This window comes from Emydura macquarii, unplaced genomic scaffold (assembly GCF_026122565.2).
Source record: "Emydura macquarii macquarii isolate MOO-44397 ecotype Brisbane River unplaced genomic scaffold, CSIRO-AGI_Emac_v2 contig_1043, whole genome shotgun sequence".
Lineage (NCBI taxonomy): Eukaryota > Metazoa > Chordata > Testudines > Chelidae > Emydura > Emydura macquarii.
This window is the reverse complement of record NW_027131180.1, coordinates 327,927-352,591: the sequence shown is the minus strand read 5'-3', so window position 1 is coordinate 352,591 and position 24,665 is coordinate 327,927. Positions and strand designations below refer to the sequence as shown.

The window sequence follows — 24,665 nt, the reverse complement described above, 5'->3', positions numbered from 1 at the left end:
TTCTCCATAGTCTTACAGGTGCTGGTGGATCACCAGGGCCATTTCACTGACATCAATGCTGGGTGGTCAGGAAGGTGCATGATGCACGCATCTTTTGGAACACTGGACTATATAGAAAGCTGCACACTGGGACTTTCTTTCCAGACCAGAATAGTGGTACTTGGAGACCCTGTTTACCCCTTGCTCCCATGGCTCATGAAGCCTTACACTGGGAGCCTGGACATCACAAGGAGTGCTTCAATGACAGGCTCAGCAGGTACTGAATGACCATTGAATGTGCCTTTAGCTGATTTAAAAGGTCACTGGCTCTGTCTTTTCGCCAGTTGGATTTCAGTGAGGAAAATATTCCTATGATCTTTGTGGTCTGCTACATTCTACATACTATTTGCAAAGCGAAGGGGGAAAAGTTTCCCCAGGGGTTGAGCACTGAGGTTGATTGGCTGGCTGCTGATTTTGATACAAGGGTATCAATCAAGCGAGATACAAGGGTAATTATTCGAATCAGGGAGACTTTGAAGGAGCATTTTGACAATGATTCCCACTAATGTGTCTTTATGTGTGTCATTGGGCCAGACAATGTTTACTTGTCTCCTTGAGTGACCCCTGTAGTTCTTGCTTCCTGAGCGTTAATTGTAATGAGCAAATATTCCTGCTTATAACCACTGTATTTGAATGTTAGCACTGACTGATGACAAAAAGACTCATTTTATTTGAATGATGTGCTTAATAACAGGACAAAAACACAAATTTTTGGTCAACTGGGCTATGGCAATGAGGAACAGTCTCTTGGTTAGGGATCTCACAGTTGTGTGTAACTCCAGCTTTCATTATGAAACCAGTCCCTAGGTGAGGTGTGCACGGGATAATGTGAGGGCCCGAGAACACACAAGGAATGCAGTGGGGGAGTTTGGGGAGGGTATGGAATGGAGTTCTGTATTGGCCGAGGACGGATGTGCTCAGACTGCAGCATAATGTGTGATTTCAGCATCTCCTTCTGGGCCTCCAAGAGCTTTATCATCTGCTCCTGCCCTCTCTCCTTTCCAGGCTATCCAGCCTAAGTCTTTCTTTAATTGTCTACTCTACACTCTTGTTTCACTATGTGCTGTGTCTATTGACTGCAGCACTTCACGAAACATCCTCCTTACGCCTCCTGGTTCGCCGCCTCATCTGACGGAGGTGCTCCACTTGGTGTGAAGGAGTGGGTCCTCAAGGGCACACCTGCAGAAGCCAAAGAAACAGTTAACAGAGACAGTATTGGGAGTGCACATACAGCCGTGAATCATAAAAGTTACACACACCTCTCTCACTGTCCCTTGGCTAGCACACAGCTCGGCACAAGTCCCAAATATGGTGAGTTCACCAGAGGGGGGGTAATGGAAAGGGGGAATTGCCAAGAAGGGAAAAAGGGTCTAGGTGGTTTGTGAAGGCAGTTACTGCAAGTGCCGAGGGAGGCAATTCTTTTCCACAGGCTAGGGTAATCGAACCCAATATTTCACTCCTAAGAGTAACCCAGGGTGCAAGAGTGCCTCTCCTGCTTGCATGTGGCTTCAGACTGGCTCTGTGTGCCCCTCTGGTCCCTGCAGAAATAATTGCCGGATGGTGAGGCAAATTTTCCTATAGTGGGGGTGGGAGGAAAACAAAACAGCTATGCCGAGGAATTTTCAGCAGAGGATCGCAGAATACCTAAAGGAAAGATTCCTAGAGATCTCTATGGAGGATTCCTGGGACATCCCGGTGTACATTAACAAACTTTACTGTCGAACCCCCACTGCGTAGATACACAGGCTCTGTTGTTAGTTTCTGTCCCATATCCCTCCTCTACCATAGAACAAAGTACATGAGAGCTCAATCTCCTCTCACTGTGCAGTATGAAAGCAAAATGAGCACTTACCAGAGCTCCCTTTCTTGCATCCTATGTGCCAGAGCCAGAGTGCTGGGACTGGCTAGATCCCTCTGGAATCAAAAAGAGGTCCTGACTTGATGTGCCATCGAACAACCTTGTCCTGTGCTCCACATCATCCGCCAGTTCCACTTCCTCGTCCACCACTTAATCCTCGGGATTGAGTCCGCTCACTGCTGCCTCCAGTCCCCCCAAAATATCCACATAGCTCTTGGCGGTGGAGGTGGTCTCGCCACAAAGGATGGTGTGCAGCTCCTTATAGAAGTGGCATGTCTTCAGTGCTGCACCAGAGCAATAGTTGAACTCCATTGCCTTCTGGTATGCCTACCTCATCTCCTTGATCTTAGCACGACGCTGCTGAGTGTCCCTGTCATGCTCCTACTCCTGCATCAAGCAGTCAGGCCATAGATATCGAAGTTCCTGCTGCTGGAGCGAAGCTGCAAATGCACAGCCTCCTCTCGCCACCGACCCAGCAGATCCACGCAGGAGCACGTCTGCTGCAGAAAGATGCTGTGTGAACTGTTCACTCCGAATAAACAGGAAGGGGAATTAAAAAATTTCCCTGGGCCTTTAAATGGCAGAGGGGCGAATACCTGTGTACCTTCAGGAGTTCAAACTGCTGACCAGATCAGTCAGGATGGGCACTGTGGGAAATCTCCTGGAGGGCAATTTGGGCAACATAACCAAGAATGTTGTCTGCACTGATGCTGTGTCACTCTAACTATGTCACAAAAAGCCCTTGGCCTCTTATGAAGGCGGTTTTATTATTATACTGGTGTAGCTGGGGTGTTACATCTCTGGGAGGAGCATTTCAGTGTGTGGACCTCTGCTGTTTTGTCAATGAAAGTTGACTTTTATCAACAAGACTCTGTAGTGTAGACAAGGCCAGAGTGTTGACTTTGTTGGAACAGAGAGGATCCTGTGTCTCAAACAGTGGTGGAAACTGACTTTGTATCCTTTTTTTAAGTTAACAATCCAAGTTTTATTGATTTTCAGAATTTAAAAAAAAATGAGTTACTGTATGCCAAAGTATACTCAAAAGGCAACAGAAACAAGCTTTCAGTAAGAAGAGAGAGATTAGTATGTACAAGTCTCATAAAATTTCCTGAATACCTATTCACTGGAGGGCCTAGAGGCACAAGTGAAAAGTACCTGTGCTTCCAATGCGTGCCCACCCAGAGCGAAATTTGTATAATTTACATTTAAATCTTTACTTCCTCTCTCACCAGTGAATCAACTGGCCTTCCCCTCCTCTCCCCTCATTAATTAGTCATTTCCCTTGCCTTTCAATAACTTCATTTGTAATATCCCCTAATTCTGACATACATATCAATACATTTTGGGCTCCCATCTGAAGAACTGAATTCTGGGGTACCACCTAAATAAAAAAAAATATTCTGGATTCTCCTCTGCCCTACACCTGATGAATTCTGGGCTCATGCTCTCCTTGTTGAGTTCTGGGACTTTCCTGCTGTTCCTCAGATAAATGAGTTTGGGGGCCCAGACCTTGTTGCAGGACATCCTGGCCTCCCAACAACTCTCCTCCATGTATACCACTCTGTTCCTTCCCCCCCTTTTCTGGGTAAAACACCAGGGAACTCAATTTCTCTCACTCTCTTTTTAAGAAAAAGGGTGTCTGGGCAAGCTGGCTCTACTTCTCTCCTCCCCTTTGCAAAATAGTAGTGTCTTGTGCCACTCTGCTCTTGGCCTCCTACAGCCTGTCTTGAGCAAAGAGCAAGTGGCCAGGGGCTGCTTTGCTTCCTGCTGACCTTTTAGGCAAAGGAGCCAATGGTATTTAGGCCATTCTACTCCTTCCTTCCTTTCTCTTTTGTCTCCAAGGAAGGAACCAGTAGCTCGCCAATCCAACTCACCCCACAAGGCCTGGAATACACTAGCTTCATCCTGTGTTCAGTTTATTAATGTTTGTTGTTGTCTGTTATTTCTAATTCATACATATATTGTTCTAGGAGCTAAACTCCAAAAAGCCATTTTTTCTGACCTTTGGTTTTAGCATACAGTCAATAACTCACCCGATGTAAAAAGAATATGGATACGAAAGAATTTTTCTCCTTAGTTGTTTGACTGATGTCTTCATTACAGGAAAACAATTTGAAAAATCTCTTAAGAGCCTCTTGTTAGAGCCAGGGCAACATACACTATATTTGTACTTGCAGTGCTTATGGATTATTTAGAACATGTGCTCCAATATAGCCCCAAACTGTTTTTGATGCAGAACCATAGATGAGGTTTTGATATAGGAACATATACTGTTCCAAGTGTGTGGTGAGGTGTGTAGCCACCCTTGACCCCACTTGCCTCTGCAACTACCTTCTCTCTTTCATCTCTCAGCCCATTGAATGCATTGTCTACAATTGCTGACTGGCGTTCCCCTTTCCCATTCTGTCCTAGACTGTCTCCAGTCCGTTTTCTGCTCCTTGAACTGCACTGAAACTGCTCCTGCCAAAGTCTCTAATGAACTTGTCCTATCTTGTCACTTCAGCAATATCAACCCGCCTTTTGAGTCCCTGCTCTATTGCATCAAACACAAGCTGCGTGTCTTTACTTCGAAGGCCCTTCATGTCCTATCCCCACCCTAAATTAGTGTCTCTCATTCAATATCAAAACATTAACCCCTTGCTCCAATTGGCCCATGATGTCAACCTCCATCGCCCCACTTGTTAAAATTTCAAACAAGCATTTTTGTTCTTTCTCCCATGCTGCCCTTCATGCATGAGAGATCTCCTTAAACATCCACAAACTATCTCATTAGCCTCCTTCAAATCCCTCCTCAAAACTCTCCGTGATGCCTATACAAAACTTGACAATGGCTAAGCTGCTCCTGCACTAATGTCATTGCCTACCTTGCTAACCAATATTGTCTCATTGTTTTACTTTTACTTCCCCATCTGTCTACATTCATCTGTTGTTTCTTGTCTTATAGTTAGATTGTCAATTCTTTGTGGCAGGGACTGTCTTTTTGTTCTGTTTTTGTATAGCACCTTCCACAATGGGTTTCTGGCCCATGATTGGGGGCTTCTAGGTGCCATAGTGATACAAATAATAGTAGTCAGGTCCTTGACCACAGATGTTACAAGGCTTTCCCGGGCATAACTTCCTTGGCAGTTAGAATAATATATTTACTAAATTAAAATTAAAAAATGGACAAACACAATGATCACTGTCAAGGAAGAAAAATGATGGTTGTGTAGTGTGTGCATACTGTTTCTTCAACTTAGCTGTCTAATACTTATGAAGATACATTATAATACTGTTCTGTGAACTAGATAATATTTCTACTTAAAATAACACTGTCAACTTAAAAAGCACATTTATGTCTGAAATTTGTACCACCTATTGTTACACCTAATACTATTATCATAGAAGGGAATTTGGAGGAATTTTTTCCTCTTTTTTCATGTTTTCTTCAGTTGGCAACACTATAATAGTTTCCCTGAATAATCAGTTTACTCATCTTGTTTCTGTGGGTCTTCCACACAACAATATGGAAACGGAAAATTGGCAGGGGAATGTAAGATAGGAGTACTACTTTGAAATCTTTTTACCTTTTTTTTCTCCCCCCCCCTCCCCCCAGCTGCAAACTGACTAGATTTCAAGTTGTCCGTGTAATTTTTTTCTCTCCATGATTTCTGCACTGCTGCTAAAGCTTTAACTGGGAAAATAAAGGTTTTAAAGAGGAATAATTTATTTATTTCAGACTGTTGGGAAGAAATTACCTCCAGCTACAGCAACTCAGGAGCCAACGAAAATAGAAATGGACAGCAGAACCAAGAGTAGGTCTCACTGTTTGTTTGTTTGTTCCTCCTTTGCACTCAGAACTATTGAGCCTTTTGGGAAGTGTTGAACTTTTTTTTCTTAGGTTTTGGTTTGAACAATATTCTGTATGTCTGAAAAATAACAAAAGCAAAATAGCAAATATGTTCAGCATGGAACTGAATTGGCAATGTTTAGACAAACCACTTTGTTTCAAAGAAACTTTTGAATCATTTTTGCCCTGATAATTTTATCCCCAACTCTCTACCACCAAAAATCAAATAAAATTACATCATTTACCTTCAGGCTGAATGCACTTCTTGATTAATCAGATTTGAATGTGATCCAGCTTCAAATTGCAACTTGTAGGTGTGTTGTAGAGAACACCCTAATAGTAACGCCCTTCCTATTTTTGTTTTTTTGTATTTAGCTGTAAACAATTCCATTGAGTGGTAGAGTTTATGTAAGAAACAAAAGCCAATAATGTAAGAGCATCTTAGTGTGTGTAAATCATAGGTATTTAAAAAGGACTAAAAGGAATAATTAAACCTCTTGGGAAGATCACTGCTTTGTCCAGTGGGGACGTATTGAACTATTGTACACAGCAAGTAAAACACAAATTGCTCATGCTTTAGTCTTTTTATTTATATAAAGTTTGATAAAAATTATAATTAAATGTATTGGGACCTGGGGGAGAAGTAGACAGAACTAAGGGGGAAAATAGTCTGAATTAGCAAAGAAATTGCTTAGAATGTGAAACGTAGTATTTCAAAATTCTCCTCTCTGATCTAAACTTGAGGCTCATTCTCCACTTAGTCCTTGGATACCAACAGTGATCTCCACGGCTGACAAGAAATCTACAATGTAAAATGGATAGGAAGAATATGGCTCACAGAAATTAGAGTTGGAAAAGAATGACTATGTAATCTTGTTCATCAACCCGTCAGTGCAGGATTATTCCTTACAATACATATCCAGTTCAGCTTTATTACTCAGTTATTTTTCAGTTTTAAAGGAACTAAGAAATGATGTTTCCACTGCTTCCCTTTTGGAGCCTCTTCCATAACCTCAAGAGATCTCCATGTTAGGAAATTGTTTCTAATTTGTAGGTTACATTTTCCTATGTTTTATTTCATGTAATGACTCCTTTATATCACTTGGACTGCCCAGCACAATTTCTCTCCCTCTTGAAGTTTCTACCCTTCAGATACTTAATGGGTATCACATTTTCTCCCAAACCTTCATCATCATTTAGCCAATCTATACATATTTAATTTCTTACAGTTTTTCATCATCTGTTGCTTTGCTTAATCGTTTTTGTTGCTCTGTAATCTCCTTCTAAATGTGCTGTCACCCTGACATTTAATGCATGTCTGAATACTTTATGGTCTCTTCAGTCCTTGGGACATAGCATTTGTTGATGCAAGTATCATACTGACAATGCTGAGTTGTATAGAATTACTTATAAGCAAAGTACAGAGGTGGTGAAAGTTAGTTGTTCAATATAAACTGGTGAGAAAATCATGGTAAGTAACAAAATAAGGTAATGTGCACCAACTTGCCATTGCTTTAGCTTGCAAAAAGAGTATAGCTTATACTCTGAGGAAGAAGAACGGAAAGGGAGTTGTCGTAAGAAAAGGGTCTGAAGCTGACCAAGAAGAGGCCATGCCAATCAGTAAGTTATTCTTTGAGTGCTTGGTCATGTCAATTTCATGCTAAGTGTGTGAATGTGCACAGCTACTGGAGATTTTTTTCCTTAGCAGTATCTGTAGGGCCGGCTCTGGTGACCTCTGGTGCCCCTTGGGCTCATGCGCTGGTATATGAGGTGCCGCCAGCCCTGCACTCTCTCAGTTCCTTCCTCCCACCTGTGACAGTTACTGGAACTTCTCTCTTGTGGTTGCAAGTACTTCATAGTTGCTATTATAATAGTAAATAGTTTTTCTTCCTGTATATAGTTCATAGTTAGACATTAGTATTAGTAGAGATGTTCACCTTGGAACATGGCATGCCCCGTTCTGTGGGCTTCAAGCCATGTTCTACCTTCCACAAGCCCTTCCAGATCAACAATCCCCTAAGCACTTTAAAGAACTATCATGAGGAGACACACAGAAGGGATAAGTGCAAGATCTGTAAGGGCTTAAGGCCACAAACCAAGAAGGACAGGGATATTCATCTGAAAGGCCTGCTGATGGAGGTGGCACTGAGACCATCCTCAGAACCACCCCGCTCCAACTCGAGGCCAAGTGTGTCAGCATCAGTACAGAGTGCACAACTGGCACCGGGCCCTTTTCTGTGCTGCTCCGCTTCACCCGCACTGAAGACGCGACAGAAGAAGCAGTGCTTAGCCAGAGGCTGTTCCCTCACGCCCAAAAAGGACAAGAAGGCTATGTCAGGCACAAGACCCTTGTTGAGCCACTTGCCCAAGTTAGGGCAACAGGAGCCAGTTTCTCCACCTAGGGCTCCTGGGAGTGGAAGGGGGCCCCTCCACCTAGTGGTGCCATCAATGCCAGAGGCCTTTCAGGCGGCCAAGGACCTTATGGCCCTACCACTGCCTCCCCACTCCTTGAGAACTTCCCCCAGCACCAACATCCAGGGGAAAACTGCGATGGGGCCACCACAGTAGATGTTCGACAGGTGCTGCTCCCTTGAATCCCAGTGCCGATTTATAACACCTTGGCCCCAGTCACCAGCTTGGTGAAGGCACCGGTTTCTGACAAAGTGCTCTCACTGTTTAACGCAGAGATGCTTGTCTCCAGCAGGGTATCACCAATTCCAGTCCCCCCAGTACTGGTCTTTGTCCTCCTGGCAATAGATCACTGATGTTGTGGCCAATGGCATAGGACTCCTGGCACCAATCCTGAGCGCCCCACTCCCTGATGCCATGCCATTTGCCGCTCCATTGGCACTCCCCACTGAGCAGCACTGCTCCCAAGAAGACTGGTGCTGATCTTCTTCCTCATGGCACCATTCTCCAGCATCACATAGCAGCCAGGTGGAGGCACCATTGGATCCACCTTGATCCCTGAGATAAGACCTATCCTCCTTGGACTCGGAAGGGGAACATAGCCCCTGACCCTGTCAGCACTGACTTTCAGAGGCACAAGGTTTTGGTGCAGGTCTTACGATGGCAGATTGGCTCCATGGTCAATGGGCGTTCTAGTGCCCAAACTGGAACCCATGGGGGATCCCCGTGGTACCAGCTCACTATTCGTAATAGTCATCTGGGAAGTGGTCTGCTACACCAATGGCCTTGGTGGAGCATCAAGACTCAGCTTCTGACCTCAGCACCAAATCACAGGACCTGGTGGTGGTAACAGCACGAGAAGAGGAAAGGCCACCTCTTCCCCTCGTGCTAGTGTCATCCTCATCATTGCCGCCACAGCCCCCAATTCCGTTGGATGACTTCCGGGCCCACCAGGAAGTCTTCAAAAGAGTGGCCTCCAATTTAGGCCTAGAGGCTGAGGAGCTCATGGAGCCCACAGACAGCCTCTTTGATGTGCTAGCTGCCATGGCGCCAGCCCAGGCCGTGTTACCAGTGCTTAAAGTGGTTAAGGCCCTATGGCAGACCCCATCTTCTCTGCCACCAACATCAAAGAAGGCCGAAAAGAAATACTACGTCTTGGCCAAGGGATTAGAATATCTCTTCTCACATCTGTCCCTGGGAGCCCTGTTGATGGCAGCCACAAATGAGTGAGATAGGTAAGTTCAGGCAAGCTTGATCCCTTAAAATAAGGACTTGAAGAAGCTGGATCTATTCGGAAGAAAGATTTATTCCACATCCCCTCTTCAGTTCATAATCTCCAACCATCAAGCGTTGCTGGGGAGGCATATTTATAATATCTGGGACTCCTTGGCAAAGTTCTAGGATTTTTTTGCCACACCACTGCAGACAGGAGTTCACCTCTATCTTAGAGGAGGACAAGGCTGTAGCCAGGGCTGGCCTGCAGTCGGCATTGGACGCAGCAAGGTCAATGGCCTCTGTGGTGCTCATGCGCAGATGTTCCTGGCTGCAATCTACAGGACCTCTCTTTCGAGGGCAACGCCCTCTTTTCAGAACAAACTTAACAGTAGGCTCCATGGCCTTAAAGATTTTAGGGCCACCATGCTCTCACTAGGCCTGTACACACTGCAGGCACCTATGAGACAATTCTATCTGCCACCACTGCAGCCTAGATTCCATGGCCCTCCCACGGTATGGCTCCTATAGGAGGAAAGAGATGGAGGCTTTAAGCATTGTCGCCCTGCTCCAACCTCCTTTACGGCTCAGCCAGGCCCCTTGTGCCACCCAAGTAGACAACCTCAGCCATATTGTGGGTGCACCCAAGGACTGTGCCTCAGTCTCACCTCAGGATCCATCCCCCACTTTTATTTCCGAATCACCTGTCACCATTCCTCCCTGCATGGGCCCAGATTACATCAGACAGTTGGGTTCTCAACACCATATTAACTAGCTACAAACACCCTGCAGTTTTTCTCACTTCCTCCCCCTATTCCCCTTCTCTGTCCCTTTTCAGGGATCCTTCTTAAAAGCAACTTCTTGTTCAGGAGGTGGAAACTCTGCTGCGGGTGGAGGCCATAGAAGAGGTCCCTATGGATATGGAAGGAAGGGGGTTTTACTCCTGTAATTTTCTTATCCCCAAAGCAAAAGGAGGCCTCAGACCTATACTAGACCTGCGCTGCCTCAACAGGTATCTCAAGAGGCTGAAGTGCCCCATGGTCTCCCTAGCCTCCATCATCCCTTCCTTGGATCCAGGGGACTGGTACACCGCCCTCAACTTAAGAGATGCATATTTCCACATCTCAATTTTTCCCGGCCACAGGAAATTCCTCAGGTTCATAGTGAACCAACACCATTATCAGTTTATGGCGCTGCCCTTTGGGCTTTCATCTGCCCCAAGGGTCTTCACAAAGTGCATGGCGATAGTGGCTGCTTATCTGAGGCGTTGGGGGGGTAGCGATCTACCCTTACCTAGATGATTGGCTCATCAAAGGAGGGTTGCAAGCTCAGGTCCAGCTCAGCCTTGATCTGGTAAGGGTCACTTGCCAGAAGTCAACTCTATCTCTGGTCCAGCGATAAGGTGCGGTCCTCAACTCCACCTAAGCCAAGGCCCGCCTCCCAGAGCCTCGGTTCTGAGCTATGTCAGTTCTTATTATGTACATTCGAGCCTATACTCTCAGAACCACACAGACATGCTTCAAACTGCTGGAGCATATGGCAGCCTGCACTGATGTGGTACATCACACGTCTATATCTCAGACCTCTACAGTTATGGCTAGCCTTTGTATACACCTTAAGCAGACACAATTTAGACCATGTGGTTACAGTCCTGCTGCATGTCCTGTCATCTCTAAACTGGTGGATGAACCCACACACAGTGAGGGAGGGCGTACCTTTCAAGGGATTATCCCCCTCACTGACACTGGTCTCCAATGCCTCGGCTTTAGGATGGGGAACTCACATCAGTAATCTCAGCACACAAAGGATCTGGCTGCCACATAAATGTCAGAGTGCTCAAGGTGATACATCTATTGCCAGATGTTCCTTCCCTATGTGACAGTCAGCATGGTCCAGATTCTAATGGACAATACTGCTGCAATGTTCTACATCAATAAGCAAGGCGGAGCCTGTTCCTCAGCTCTGTGTTTAGAGGCTCTTCACTTGTGGGACTTTGCTGTACAAAATGACATTCATATTGTGGCTCACATCTCCTGGGCACTAGGAACATGCTAGTGGACCTTCTTAGCAGGTCTTTTTCATCTCACCACAAGTGGTCACTCCACCCAGAGATTGCTGGTAGGATCTTCCAGTAGTGGAGGACTCTTCAAGTGGATCTTTTCGCATCCAGGCAGAACAGGAAGTGCTATCAGTTCTACTCAATCAGCGGCCTCGACAAGGGCTCCCTATTCAATGTCTTCCTTCTTCTGTGGGCAGGAGTGCTCATGTATGCTTTCCCGCTGATACTGCTGATCCACAAGGTCCTGATAAAGATGTGATCCTATTAGCTCCCGTGTGGCTGCGACAGTACTAGTTTGGCATACTGAAGCTGTCCATTGCACCCCTGCTGGAACTGCCACTATGGCCTGATCGCCTTTCCCAGAACCATGGCCATCTTCTACACCTGGGCCTAGTTTCTCTGCACTTGATGGCATGCTGGCTGCATGGCTGAACACTGACGAGCGGGCTTGCTCAACTCAGGTTCAGCAGGTCCTGATGGGCAGCAGAAAGCCCTTCACCAGAGCGACATATCTGGCCAAATGGAAAAGATTCTCCTGTTGGGCTCAGAAAATCTCATCTTACCAGGCTTCAGTTCAATCCATATTAGACTACTTGTTGCATCTTAAACATCAAGGTCTAGACCTCTCGACATTGAAGGATCACCTGGCTTCGCCCTCTGGTCCCGGGTAGATCAGTCTTTCCCCATGACATGACATAATCAAATTTCTTAAAGGCCTGGAGAGACTTTACCCTCAAGTCAGGGAACCTATACCTCTGTGGGATCTGAGCCTAATTCTGTCAATACTCTTAGGTCCCTGCTTCAAACCCTTGGCTACCTGCTCTCTGCTGCTCCTTTCATGGAAGGTTGCCTTCCTAGTGGCTATTGTCTCTGCACGAAGGGTCTTCGAGATCAGAGCACTCACTTTGGAACCACCTGTACATTCTTTTATAAGGACAAGGTCCAGCTGCGACCCCCACCCAGCCTTCCTACCAAAGGTTGTGTCATAATTTCATAGTAACCAGGACATATTCCTCCCAATCTTCTTCCCAAAACTACATAGATCTAATGAGGAACATAGATGGCATGCCCTGGATGATAGATGGGCCTTGGCATTCTATATCGAAAGGACTAAACCTTCCACAGGTCCACACAGCTCTTCGTTATGGTAGTGGAAAGGATGAAAGCCTTTCCCATTTCCTCCTAAAGGTTCTCCTCGTAGTTAACCTCCTGCATCAAGTTCTATTATGAGCAGGTAAAGGTGCCTCCACCAGTGGTCATTACAGCCCATTCTACCAGGGCCCAAGCATAATCAGCGGCCTTCCTGGTTCAGGTGCCAATCCAAGACGTGTAGAGCCACTGTATGGTCCTCCGTCCATACCATTGCGTCCCATTACGCCATCATCCAGTAGGCCTGGGATGATGCCAGCTTCGGCAGAGCATTGCTGCAGACAGCACATCCATGAACTCTGAGCCCACCTCCAGCGATACTGCTTGTGAATCACCAAGCACGGAATCAATGTGAGCAAGTACTCAAAGAAGAAAAAACGGTTACTATCCTTCCATAACTGTTGTTCTTTGAGATGTGTTGCTCATGTCCATTCCGTGACCCACCCTCCATCCTCACCGTAGGAGTTGACATCAAGAAGGAAGTGAGAGGGCGCACAGGGCCAGCAATGCCTTGTATATCAGCACATGAGTGCGAGGCTCCAGAGGGCGCCAGAGCTGGCCATACAGATACTGCTAAAGAAAAAATCTCCAGTAACAAAGCACGTGGGCACACCCACACCTAATATGGAATGGACATGAGCAAGACATCTCGAAGAACAACAATTATGAAAGGTTAGTAACTGTTTTTTCCAGTGCAAAAATTCTGAGGAGGTGAAAGCAGCTAAAAGCCTACTAACATGAATGTAATATGAAGTAGCCCTCCTCCTTTAATATACACTTGAGTGGACTTTCCCAACACTCTTGGCTTTTTAGTGTATAAGTGCAGTGTACTTACCTAGAGTAAGCAAGTGCAATTCCCATTGAAGTGCATAAGAGAGTGGCACCCTCTTATACTGGGATTAACCTTGGTGCCTGATTGAATGGTGCTGCTTGCATCTCCCTGGAATATTCCCCTGACACTCTGATTTTTTTGGCCAGAAACATCCTCTCTTTCTGCTGCATCCCTCTTTCACCCCCTCAGTGTGCAAATAATACTCAATTTCTTATATGTGGCCAAAAATGATGGGATGAGCAGGCTCTTGCACAATATCAGAGTGAAATAAGTTATACAACATTCCCATTTACAACCAGATTTTTGACCCCCTCACAGCACCTCTGAATTTTCCCCAAACTTTGTTGAATTAGGACATTTTATCCCCACCAGAATCTACAGTCTCAATTTGAAACTTTTTTTAGTGTCTGTGATCTTGTTTGGGAGACAGGGGACTGAGGCTTGCACATAGACTCATACAATTTAAGGCCAGAAAGGACCATCATGATCATCTGATCTGACCTCCTGCACATTGCAGGCCACAGAACCTCTTCCACCCATTCCTGTAATAGACCCATAATCTCTGGCTGAATTACTGAACTCATCAAATCATGATTTAAAGACTTCAAGTTACAGAGACTTCACCATTTACTCAAGTTCAAATGAGCAAGTAACCTGTGCCCCATGCTGTAGAGGAAGGCAAAAACACTTGGGGGTTCTGCCAATTTGACCTGGAACAAAATTCCTGGCAATCAGTTAGACCCTGAGCATGTTGGCAGGACCCACCAGCCAGATACCTGGGAAAGAATTCTCTGCAGTAGCCCAGAGCCCTCCCCTTTTAGTGCCCCATATCCGGCCATTGGAGATGCTTGCTACTAGCAGTCAGAGATGAGCCACATGCCATTGTACACAGTCTCATCCACTCCCTAAACTTACCAAGCTGAGTCTTGAAACCAGGTAGGTGTTTTGTCCCCAGTATTCCCTTTGGGAGGCTGTTCCAGAACTTCACTCCTGTGATGGTTAGAAACCTTCATCTCATTTCAAGCCTAAACTTGTTGATGGCCAGTTTATATCCATTTTTTTTGTGCCAATACCATAAACAGGGGGTATAAAAACAACCGCTGCTGGAAGCTCCCTCTCTGCCCACGTTCCACCCCTGCTTTGCCTCCAGCCCCTTTCCCACTCGCCCCTCTCTCCTGACACTACCTACCTGCCACTTGTGCCTCTTGGGAGCGCAGGTGCAGGGAGCCCTCAAGGCTCTTCCCTGCCTGCCACTACACCTCTTTGCCCTCTCTTACAAGCAGCGGGCAGGAGGGGGTGAAGAGGTGTGAGCGGTGGGCGGGGAGTCTCAGTGGAGGGGGCCGAGCGGGAGCAGAGCCTCAGGCAGAGCAGGGGTGGAGCATGGGCCAGGCCTTGGGGAAGGAGGCCGAGCAGAAGACAGGCCTGAGGCAAAGCTGGGGTGGGATATGGGCAGGGCCTTGGGGGAGGATGCGGAGCAGAGGCCAGGGCCAGAGTTGGAGCACTGCTCCATCCCCCCCAGCCTCCTGAAAGGCAGGAGTCACGTGCAGCCCATGGCCGCACAGACCATTATCTTAAATAACTCTTCTTCCTCCCTGGTATTTATCCCCCTCCTATATTTACAGAGAGCAACCATATCTCTCCTTAGCCAAGCTCCTTAAATCTCTCTTAAGGTAGGTTCTTCATTCCTCTGATCATTCCAGTAGCTCTTCTCTGCACCTATTTCAGTTTGAATTCATCTTTCTTAAACATGGGAGACCAGAATTGCACACCATATTCCAAATGAGGTCTCACTAGTGCCTTTTATAATGGCAATAACACTTCCCTATTGCCACTGGAAATACCTCCCCTGATGCATCCTAGGTTTGCATTAGCCTTTTTTATGGCCACATCACATTGGTGGCTCATCCTGTGTTTGACCAGTACACCCAGGTCTTTCTCTCTCACTTCCAACTGATAAATCCCTAGTTTATAGCAAAAATTCTCATTGATAATCCCTAAATGCATGACTTTGCAGTATTAAATTTCATCACATTTCTGTTAGTCTATTTTTCAAGGTCATCCAAATCTTCTTGTATAATACAGTAAAACCTGCCTTAGCGACAACCTCTGAAGAGAGACCACCTGTCACGAGCAACTACCTGCAGAGACCACAGAAAGTTTTTCACCTATAATTTATCTGTGAAGAGCAACCACCTGTCATCTGCGACCAGCAACCACATTTTCTTACTCTCATCCCTAAAAGCAAACCTGTAGGAGAAACAATCTTCCTTATTTCTGTGCAGCTGCAGTGGCAGCACTGCCTTCAGAGCTGGGCACCTGGCCAGCAGCCCTCACTCTCCCACCCAACTCAAAGGCAGCAAATCTTTGAATAGAGACCACTGCTTACAAGCGACCACTTTTGCTAACTCTGAGTGGTGCTCTTGGCAGGTTTTATTGTATTCTGGTTCTTCTCCAACTTTGTCTCATCCTCAAATTTTATTAGCACACTCCCACTTTTTGTGCCAAGGTCATTAATGAAAATGTTAAATAAGATTGGTCCTAAGGCTGATCCATGTGGAACTCCACTAGTAACCTCCCTCCAGTCTGACAGTTCACCTTTCAGCATGACCCATTGTAGCTTCCTGTTAACCAGTCCTTACTCATCTTTGAATTCTTGATATAATTTCTATTTTCTCCAATTTAACTAATAATTTCCCGTGTGGAACCGTATCAGATGCCTTACTGAAATCCAGGTAGACCTACTGCATTTCATTTGTCTAGAAAATAAGTTATATTCTCAAAGAAAGAGATCAGGTTGGTCTGGCACAATCTACATTTTTTAAAACATTATTGTACTTTATCCCAATTACTGTTTACATCTATGTCCTTAACTACTTTCTCTTTCAAAATTTGTTCAAAATTGAGATCAAACTAACAGTCCTTTTTCCTTTCTTAAATTGTTTTTCTTAAATGGCAGTATTAGCCATTCTCCAGCCATAGAGTATGCACATCAAGTTTACAGATTCATTAAAAATCCTTGCTATTGGCTTTGTAGTTTCATATACCAGTTCCTTTAATATTCTTCAGTGAGATTATCTAATCCCTCCTCGATTTTGTTTAGTTAAATTGTTTGAATTTTACTTCACCTCAACTGTGGTAATTTTTATCTCCATATTCTCATTCCCATTAACCACCCTGACACTCCATGTAAGCTCCTCATTACCCTTATTAAAAACTGAGTCAAAGTATTCATTTAGGTGTTGGGCCATGACCGGATTATCTTTAATCTCCACCCCATCCTCAGTGTTTAGCACTCCCACTTCCTTCCTTCCTTGTTTTCTTTTTATTTATACGGCTAAAGAATCTTTTATTATTGGTTTTAATTTCCTTTGCAAGATCCAACTCTGCTTGGCTTTTGGCAGTTGTCACTTTTCCTTTATACTTTCTGTCCTCCAAGAGGTAGCTCTCCTTGCTGACCCTTCCCATCTTCCATTCCCTGTAGGCTTTCTGCATCTCTTAATCACCTGTTTGAGATGCTTGTTCATCCAGTTTGGTCTGCAACCCTTCCCTATGAATTTTTCCCTCTTGCTTGTGTTGCCGCCTTCAGAATAGTTTCTGCAACTTTGTTTGTTTTAACATAATTCCAAGCTGCCTCCACATTCAGATCTTTTAGTTCTTCAGTCCAGTCCATTCCCTACCTACTGCCCTTAATTTTTTAAAGTTTGCCCTTTTGAAATCAGGGACTCTAATTGCAGACCAATAATTTTTAATCCTTCAGTTTAGTTTAAACTGAGTTAGTTCATGATCACTCAAACCAAGATTATCCTCTACAACCACTTCTTTTATGAGATCCTTGCTACTTATCAATACTAAATCTAAAATGGCTTCCCCTTTTGTTGATTTGGTGCCTATTTGGTGATGAAATCTTTCAGCTATCACATCCAGGAGTATCTGGGCCCTACAGTTCTTAGTAGCACTTGTCCTCTGATCTTTACCTGGGAAATTAAAATCTTCCATAATCACACAATTCCTAGCAGTATTTATTTCATCCATATCCAAATCAGATCCCGGGCTCTGTAGCATACCCCAACACTAGCCTGGAGGAGTCTCTGTTACCTTTCTCCACCAAAGTTATTTTGACCCAAACAGATTCTATTTTATCCATTCCATCACTTCTGATTTCTTTATAGTCTGTCTATAAAAAGCCTTGAGATAATGTAATTACACAGACATGCTTCAATACTGAACAACTTTATAGGAGACAAACCTTAAATCAGTTGGAATAATCATGTATTTAACTTATGAAGAATATTAATACCAACTGATAAACGTCTGAGTGAAAATAAAACTTGTGAACGTGATTTTTTTTAAATATCCAATATTATATCAGATAAATGTTTTTGTAATAATAAAGTTAATCTGTAACAGTCAGACCATAGACATGTGATCCATTGTTCACCATGGTAAGAAAATTATTCCAAAAAAATTGTTCCATAGGATTCTGGATCTTCTCTGAAGCCTACATCTGGTGCCTCTTTTTGTTTAATATGATGCACCTTGAATTTCCCAATGTCCCTAGATAGTACAGCTTCCTGATTAAGTCTCCAATTTAGCAATCTGTATACACTAATTGTATAGTCGAATAGGATTTATGAATCAGTGTGAATGCTTACTATTTGCACGCCTACATAATAATCTCACATTTATGCCATTTTTTCCATCCCACTAGGTATAAGTAAAAATAGAAAAGTAGGAACAGCTGAACAGTTCTCATGGGTACAATTAAAGTTTCCGAAGTTGTATCAGGCAGGAGAATTTTTATTTATTTATTTATTTTTGAAAAGTTGCCACAAGCAAACTGGATTTGCCATAAATCCAAAAAGTCCCCAGTCTCAAGCTGCTGCCAGATGTTCCTCAAGAAGGTTAGTACCAGCATTCATCCACTCCATTTTGGAGTTTAGCTTAATTTGTCTTCCCTCTTCGCTGTGTTTTTGATACAGCACCTGTACCATGGGGCCCCAGTCCTGACTAGAGCCTGTAGGTGCTAAACACAACAGACATTGTCCCACTCCCAAAGGGGTATCTTAAGGCACAGTCCACTGATCCAGCTCCAGATTGAGAGAGACTCTTGAATCCATGATTTGTGTTCCTAGTGTGCTCACTCCCAAAGAGTGCTTAGCCTTAGAATGCAGAGCAGCAGGTAAGCATAGATAGGGCATGAAGATAAGGTAAGCCCACCACAGAGCTGTTCTTTTCTTGGCTAACATTGGTGCTGCTTGCTCTCAGCTGGACAGCAGCCACTGTGCTGTGAGACTGCGCGCTGGTTGTAGCTCACAAATACACAGAATGGGGAGCAGCTTCATTTCCTTTCTCCCCTCTCTGCCCAACTCAGTGAGCCCCTCTGTCTCTTTATTGGTCTGTCGTTCCACAAGGGAACCACCTGATGCTGAGTAATATTTGGTTCTCTGTTCTCCCCCGGTCCAATTTAAGAGCCCTTTCCTTGTAACTCTAGTGACATGAGGAAGAAGGGGGTGCAGCCAACAGTAGCCAACCTAGCAGGCATGCAACTAAACTTATGTGTACGCAGAGACTGCTCCTTCTGGTCCCTTTGCTTATTTAGCCAGGAGAAACATCAGCCATCAATCCAAACAGACAACACAGAGGGGCTTCTACCAGTCCATGGCTGCAAAAAAGAGTGAGGATTTAACTTTGGGTACAGTAGAAAGGGCCCTGAGAAGGACAGTATAGGAAGAAAAAGGGTCCTCAGGCTTTCAGAGGGGTAAAAGAGTAGGAGGAAGTGCCCCCAGGGATTGGAAAGACAAGGAGCGGGAAGCACTTTCAGAGCTTGGGAACCATCGAAGTGAAAGGCACCCAACGATTTTTTTTTTAGGGGTGGGAAGAAGAAAGAGATGGGACCTTAAGGCTCCTAAGGCAAAAAGGAGGTGGAAGGGCCATCCTTCCTTGAAGGGGTAGCACAGTGGATGAGGAAAAGCAATTAGGACTTGAGGGGGCAGAATAGGTGGGGGCATAACGAGGAAGAGGAGAAGGAGGAATGTCACTGAAGGTTTCTAATGTTTTAGATTTTTGTAGAGGAAGTCTGATATTTCATGTGCTGTGTGTGGATTTTTGTGGGGGTAATGCTGATGATGGATGTCCATATATTTTATATGCTTTTGGGGAAAGGGTGTTTTTTTTCTGTTTTGGTGCTGGAGTTATTTGCTCTTTTTTTTTTTTTTTTTTTTTTGGTCTCTATTGATAAGGCTGTATTTTAGGTAATGTTTATCCATTATGAAAAGTTTTTAAGATTGGATTCTGAAAATCTATACAGCAAAACTTTGCTAATTAACTGGAAGAACTATTGCAAATTATTGAAGTTGTCAACATAGAATGTAAATAAATGCAATAGAAAAATAAGGATACTGTAGCACAAAATGCATTGTAATTTACTTTCAGGTATTTCATGGTGTTTCATAATATTGGTAAATGTAATAGGAACTTTATTGTAATGCTGTGTCTGATATTACTGAGTAGTAGGCAGAAGATACCTCTTTGTGCAAATTATAAAATGTAAAAATTAGTCTGGATTAGAGAGGTTCTAATTTATTGGAGGGAGTTATGTTTTTGTTTGTTTCTATTATGGTGAGGCAGTGTTCTGATATTGTCAGCATATATGGTGAAATTCTGTGGGAAGATCTATTTGGATAATCCATTTTTGGATCATAAATCTAATGATTCACATAGGTATTGAGCAGTAAAACCAAATTCTACTGTACCGTGGGTTTGGGGTGTGTGTGTGTTTGTCTTTGCAACAGAGTTTCAGTGTTCATTTAAATTGTGTGCAGGGTCTTTTGTGCTCTGGCATCTCTTCCTCCATTTATAGAAACATGTCATATCAATAATAGGATTAATCTTATTTAATTTTATGCTTCTTCTTTCAGACTCTTATTTTTTTGTATTCATCTATCCAAACTCCATTATTGCGTGCACCCAGCTCAATTGGTATTGGAATTTAGACTCCCTGTGGAGAGCTAAATAACTGGTTTTCAAAAGTCAAAGGTGGCTGGGGCTTTTTAATCAATTTTCAAGTAAGTTACAAGTACAAATCTAGCACAGTGGTTGTGCTATGTCAGACTGAGGTAAGCTTATTGCAGTTTATCACACTAGTTGTCTAACAAGGAAGAAGCAGGATCAGACCTAAAAAGAGGATTATGCCTCCACTTAGACTGACGGGGAAAGCAAGCTCCAGAGTCATGGACCTTCCCTGGAAAAAAGCCCTATTTAAGCCTCTAGATGTGCACATCTGTGGACTGTCTGCTTCAATGCCACATCTGATCTTTAGAGTTTAGTAAGAGAACAAGAAGAAAGTTGGTCTTTAAAGATAAACAGACCTACAAACCATATAGGTCTTTATACATCAATACCTTGAATTGCAACTAGAAATATATTTCAAACCAGTGCAACCTGTGAAATATGACCCATGCACCAACCTAAATAATTAGACATTCACATTTTGCACTAGCTGAAATTTCCAAGTCATCCTTAACTCAGGAACTTGCTTGCCCTCTTCTTGCCCCCTCCCCCCCCCCGCCCCCCCAAAAAAGCTGTGTTTTTTTGCCTGAATGACAAACGTATTTCAAATAGATCAAGGGGCTACATTCAGTACTTTGAGACAGATTCTGAGGCCTGGAAGTGGAGTAATTGGAGTGCGTTGCATTCTAGTTTCCCCCTCAGGGTGTATTGTTGCTTGGAGCCATGGTCAGTTTAAACAACTTAAAGCAACCCCTGGACTGCTGTAACCTGTGCTGGGGCTCAGGCTGTGGTAGAGAATCAGAGAGCTGTAACTGGTTTTTAGTTCTCTGCTTCTCTTCTTTTTTCCCATTGCCCTGGGTGAACCATTTTTATCTCCTTCTTTTCTGGGGTTAGGCACAGCCAGTTGAGCGCCTATTCTGTTCTCTCTGGGTCTTCCAGAGCCTGATGGGGAAGCTGACAATGGAGCAGCCAGAGCCATTCTCCTCCATCCCCAGAAATACAGCAAATGGCCATTGAGGGAGCTGCAGAGTCCCTGCAGAAGATAAGGTACAGCAGCTGCTTAGAGAACTCCTGGGTCACATGTGAACTGCTATTAGGATTGCACCAGAAGTGACAGGAGGCAGCTGGAGAGTGGCCCCCCCCCCCCCCCCCGCCCCGCCCCCCATTATTGCCTCTCCATAGTAAAAGACCAGGTTAAAACATGTCAGTTTAAAAGTTAAAAATCAGAAATGTACAGGCAAATTAGAAGAATGAATGGAATTCAGACCAATGGCAGTCACATCCCACGCCTTATTGGGACTGACAAAATAGTTAATCATTCAGATAATGAGAAAGCAGAAGTTTTAGTAGAAACTTTCCGAGGCATGAGTAATGATGAAAATCAAAGTGCAGTTTTCCATGAGAATAAAATACAATTCGTTGAAGAGAACTATTATGAACTATTATGTAGTTGGTATCTTTATTTATTGAATGAATGGTTTTGTATATGGGAACTTCAGAAAACTATTGATATCAGCAAGAACACATCCTCAGGTAAAGAGAATATATGTAACATAGTGTTTAAATATCTCTTTGAAAACAGTTTGAGGGCTCTCTTGAAATTATATAACTGTCATAGCCGGATTGTGGGCAGCCAGACCTAATAGTTGGAGTCAGAGTCCTCAGTAGACAAGAGTTGAGAATCAGCTATAGTTCAGAAGAAGACGACAAACCAGAGGTCAGAACCACAATTTGGGAACCAGAGACAGGTTGGGTCAGGATACGAGAGGGTCAGAGGCAGCAGTCAAACTATAGGTCAAGAACCCCACGTCAGATGCCAAGAGTTATGTCAGGTTAGGATTCCAGGAAATCAAGCCTCAGGAGCAGGAAGCCACAAAGTGCAGTTGAGAACAGGGGCTTCCTGTTTCTGCTGCTACCGTAGGTATGGCCAGTGGGCCAATCAGCTGCTCTGGGATTCTGCCAATTGGACTTCAGAGGCGGAGCCCCCCACTGGGACTGAGCTAAGCAACTGCAAGTCATTGTCAGCAGGCTGCCAGGTGGGGAGGATTGGAGTGTGGTTGCTCCCATGAACCATGAGGGCCTGGGTTCAAGACGTGTGGGTAATGACAACAATACTATATGGGAAAAAGGAGTGATATCGGTGGAGTGGAAACATGCAGTAGTTCCAATTGCCCTTATGTTTTGTCTGGGTAAACGTATGGAGAGAATTGTGAATGAAAGATTGGCTGCTTCTTTGGAAAACAATGACATGATAGGTGAGGTGCAAAGTGGTTTTTTTTTTGAGAGAAAGATGCATCATTGATCACATTGTTTAATTAGAAACTGTATGGGCACAAAGGTTTCATAATATCTGTCTTTCTAGATATTGAAAAATTTTGACACACTGTGGAGGGAAGGCTTGTTGTTCAAAGTAGGTGCACAAGGGATAAGAGGAAGAATATATGGGTGGATTAGAGAATTTTTGAGTAAAAGGACCAGGCAGGTCAGAGTTGTGAAAATTATGTCATATATATATAATGTTAAAAATGGTACACCACAGGGAAGTGTTATCAACCCGACCACATCCATAATTCTGGTGGGCATACCGTTCCAGCCACTCAAACCAGACATGATCTTGGTAACAGATGCATCACTCATGGGCTAGAGCACCCATGTACAGGTCCATTCAGCACAAGGATTGTGGTCCCCCAGAGAGGCGTGGATGCATATCATTATCCTAGAATTGAGAGCAGTTCTATGTGCCTGCTACGACCTCTTCCCCCTACTCCAGGGTAAGCATGTCCAACTCCTGATGGACAACATGTCAACAGTATTCTATGTAAATAAACAAGGAGGAGCCAGGGCCCTATCTTATGCCAAGAAACAGTTTATCTGTGGAACTGGTGCGTGCTGCACAATATCACATTACAGGCAACACACTTACCTGGGACAAACAATGTCCTTGTGGATGAGCTGATTCACTCCTTCTATTGCTCTCATGAGTGGGAACTCCACGGCCCCATTCTCTAGAACATCTTCCAACAGTGGGGAACCCCCACGTGGGACCTCTTTGCCTTGGCAAAAACAGCAAACTCACCCTTTTCTGCTCCAGGGGCTTGTTATGACAGGGATCAAAGGGGGATGCCTTTCTCATTTCATGGACATCAGGCCTCTGGTATGCCTTCCCGCCCATTCCGCTCATTCCTCGGGTACTCACAAACTGAAACAAGATCAAGCACAGATTATACTTGTAGCCCCATCGTGGCCCAGACAAATCTGGAACTCAGACCTACTGCACCTATCAACCTGCCCTCCAATTCCTCTCCCCCTCCTACCGAGCCTGCTCACTCAACAACATGGTCGCATCCAATACCCCAATCCAGCACTACTCCACCTCACAGCATGGTATTTGGATGGAGCTCGCGAATAGACAATGCTTGCTTTTCCCCAGTGCAACAAGTACTCACGCACAGCCAACGTCCCGCAACCAGAACTTGTTACCAACCAAATGGCAGTGGTTTATTCAGTTGGCTTCAGACAACCATCACTTGTTATCGACTATGCCTGTTCCAACTGTCCTGGACTACTTTCTCCACCTCCGATGGTCAGGCCTTGCACGTTCCTCCATAAAAGTTCACCTAGCAGCCATTATCACTTCCCTCCCACCTATGGATGGCTCTTCTCACTTAAGCCACCCACAACCATCACTAGATTTCTAAGGGGCTTACTCAACTTGTTACCGACCATCAGGAACCCCACCCTAGCCTTTCAACACTCACAAGGCCATCCTTTGAGCCTCTATCCTCCTGCTCCCTTACTTACCTGGCTATGAAAATAATCTTCCTCATGGCTATTACCTCAACTTGACGGATTAATGGACTATCGGCCATGATGGCAACCTCCCACCCCCTTTACCATCTTCCATGAGGACAAGGTCTCCCTCCGACTTCACCCCAAGTTTCTCCCTAAGGTAGCCTCCCAGTTCCACCTCAACCAGGTTATTCACCTCCCTATTTTCTACCCTAAGCCTCACTCTTCCAACAGGGAGAGAACCTTGCACTCCCTTGATGTAGACATGCGCTGACCTTCTATCTCCAGTGCACCTGCCCCTTCAAGACTTCTCCAAGAGGTGGTGATAGTGCACTCCCCTTACAGTGGTCTGCTATCTTCCCAGTGTATCTCACTGCATCACGGCATGCTACTCCCTCTGCTGAGTCCAACTCTCACCAAGTATCAGGGCGCACTCCACAGGTGACTGACGGCCTTTCTTCCCAACGTTCCATGGCAGGAC

General features: G+C 44.6%; 1 protein-coding gene across 5 annotated transcripts in view; it reads left to right on the top strand.

The window, feature by feature from the left end:
- Nucleotides 1-24,665, top strand: part of SH3KBP1 (SH3 domain containing kinase binding protein 1) — a 333,778-nt gene that overhangs the window by 228,349 nt on the left and 80,764 nt on the right. For all 5 annotated transcript variants that reach the window (XR_010919120.1, XM_067545017.1, XM_067545015.1 and 2 more), the window contains one exon: nucleotides 5,616-5,691. Coding sequence is in view for 4 of the 5 variants with exons in the window: in XM_067545017.1 (XP_067401118.1) it covers nucleotides 5,616-5,691 (76 nt within the window). In the remaining variant the exon portion in view is untranslated. The remainder of the gene's footprint in view (nucleotides 1-5,615; nucleotides 5,692-24,665) is intronic.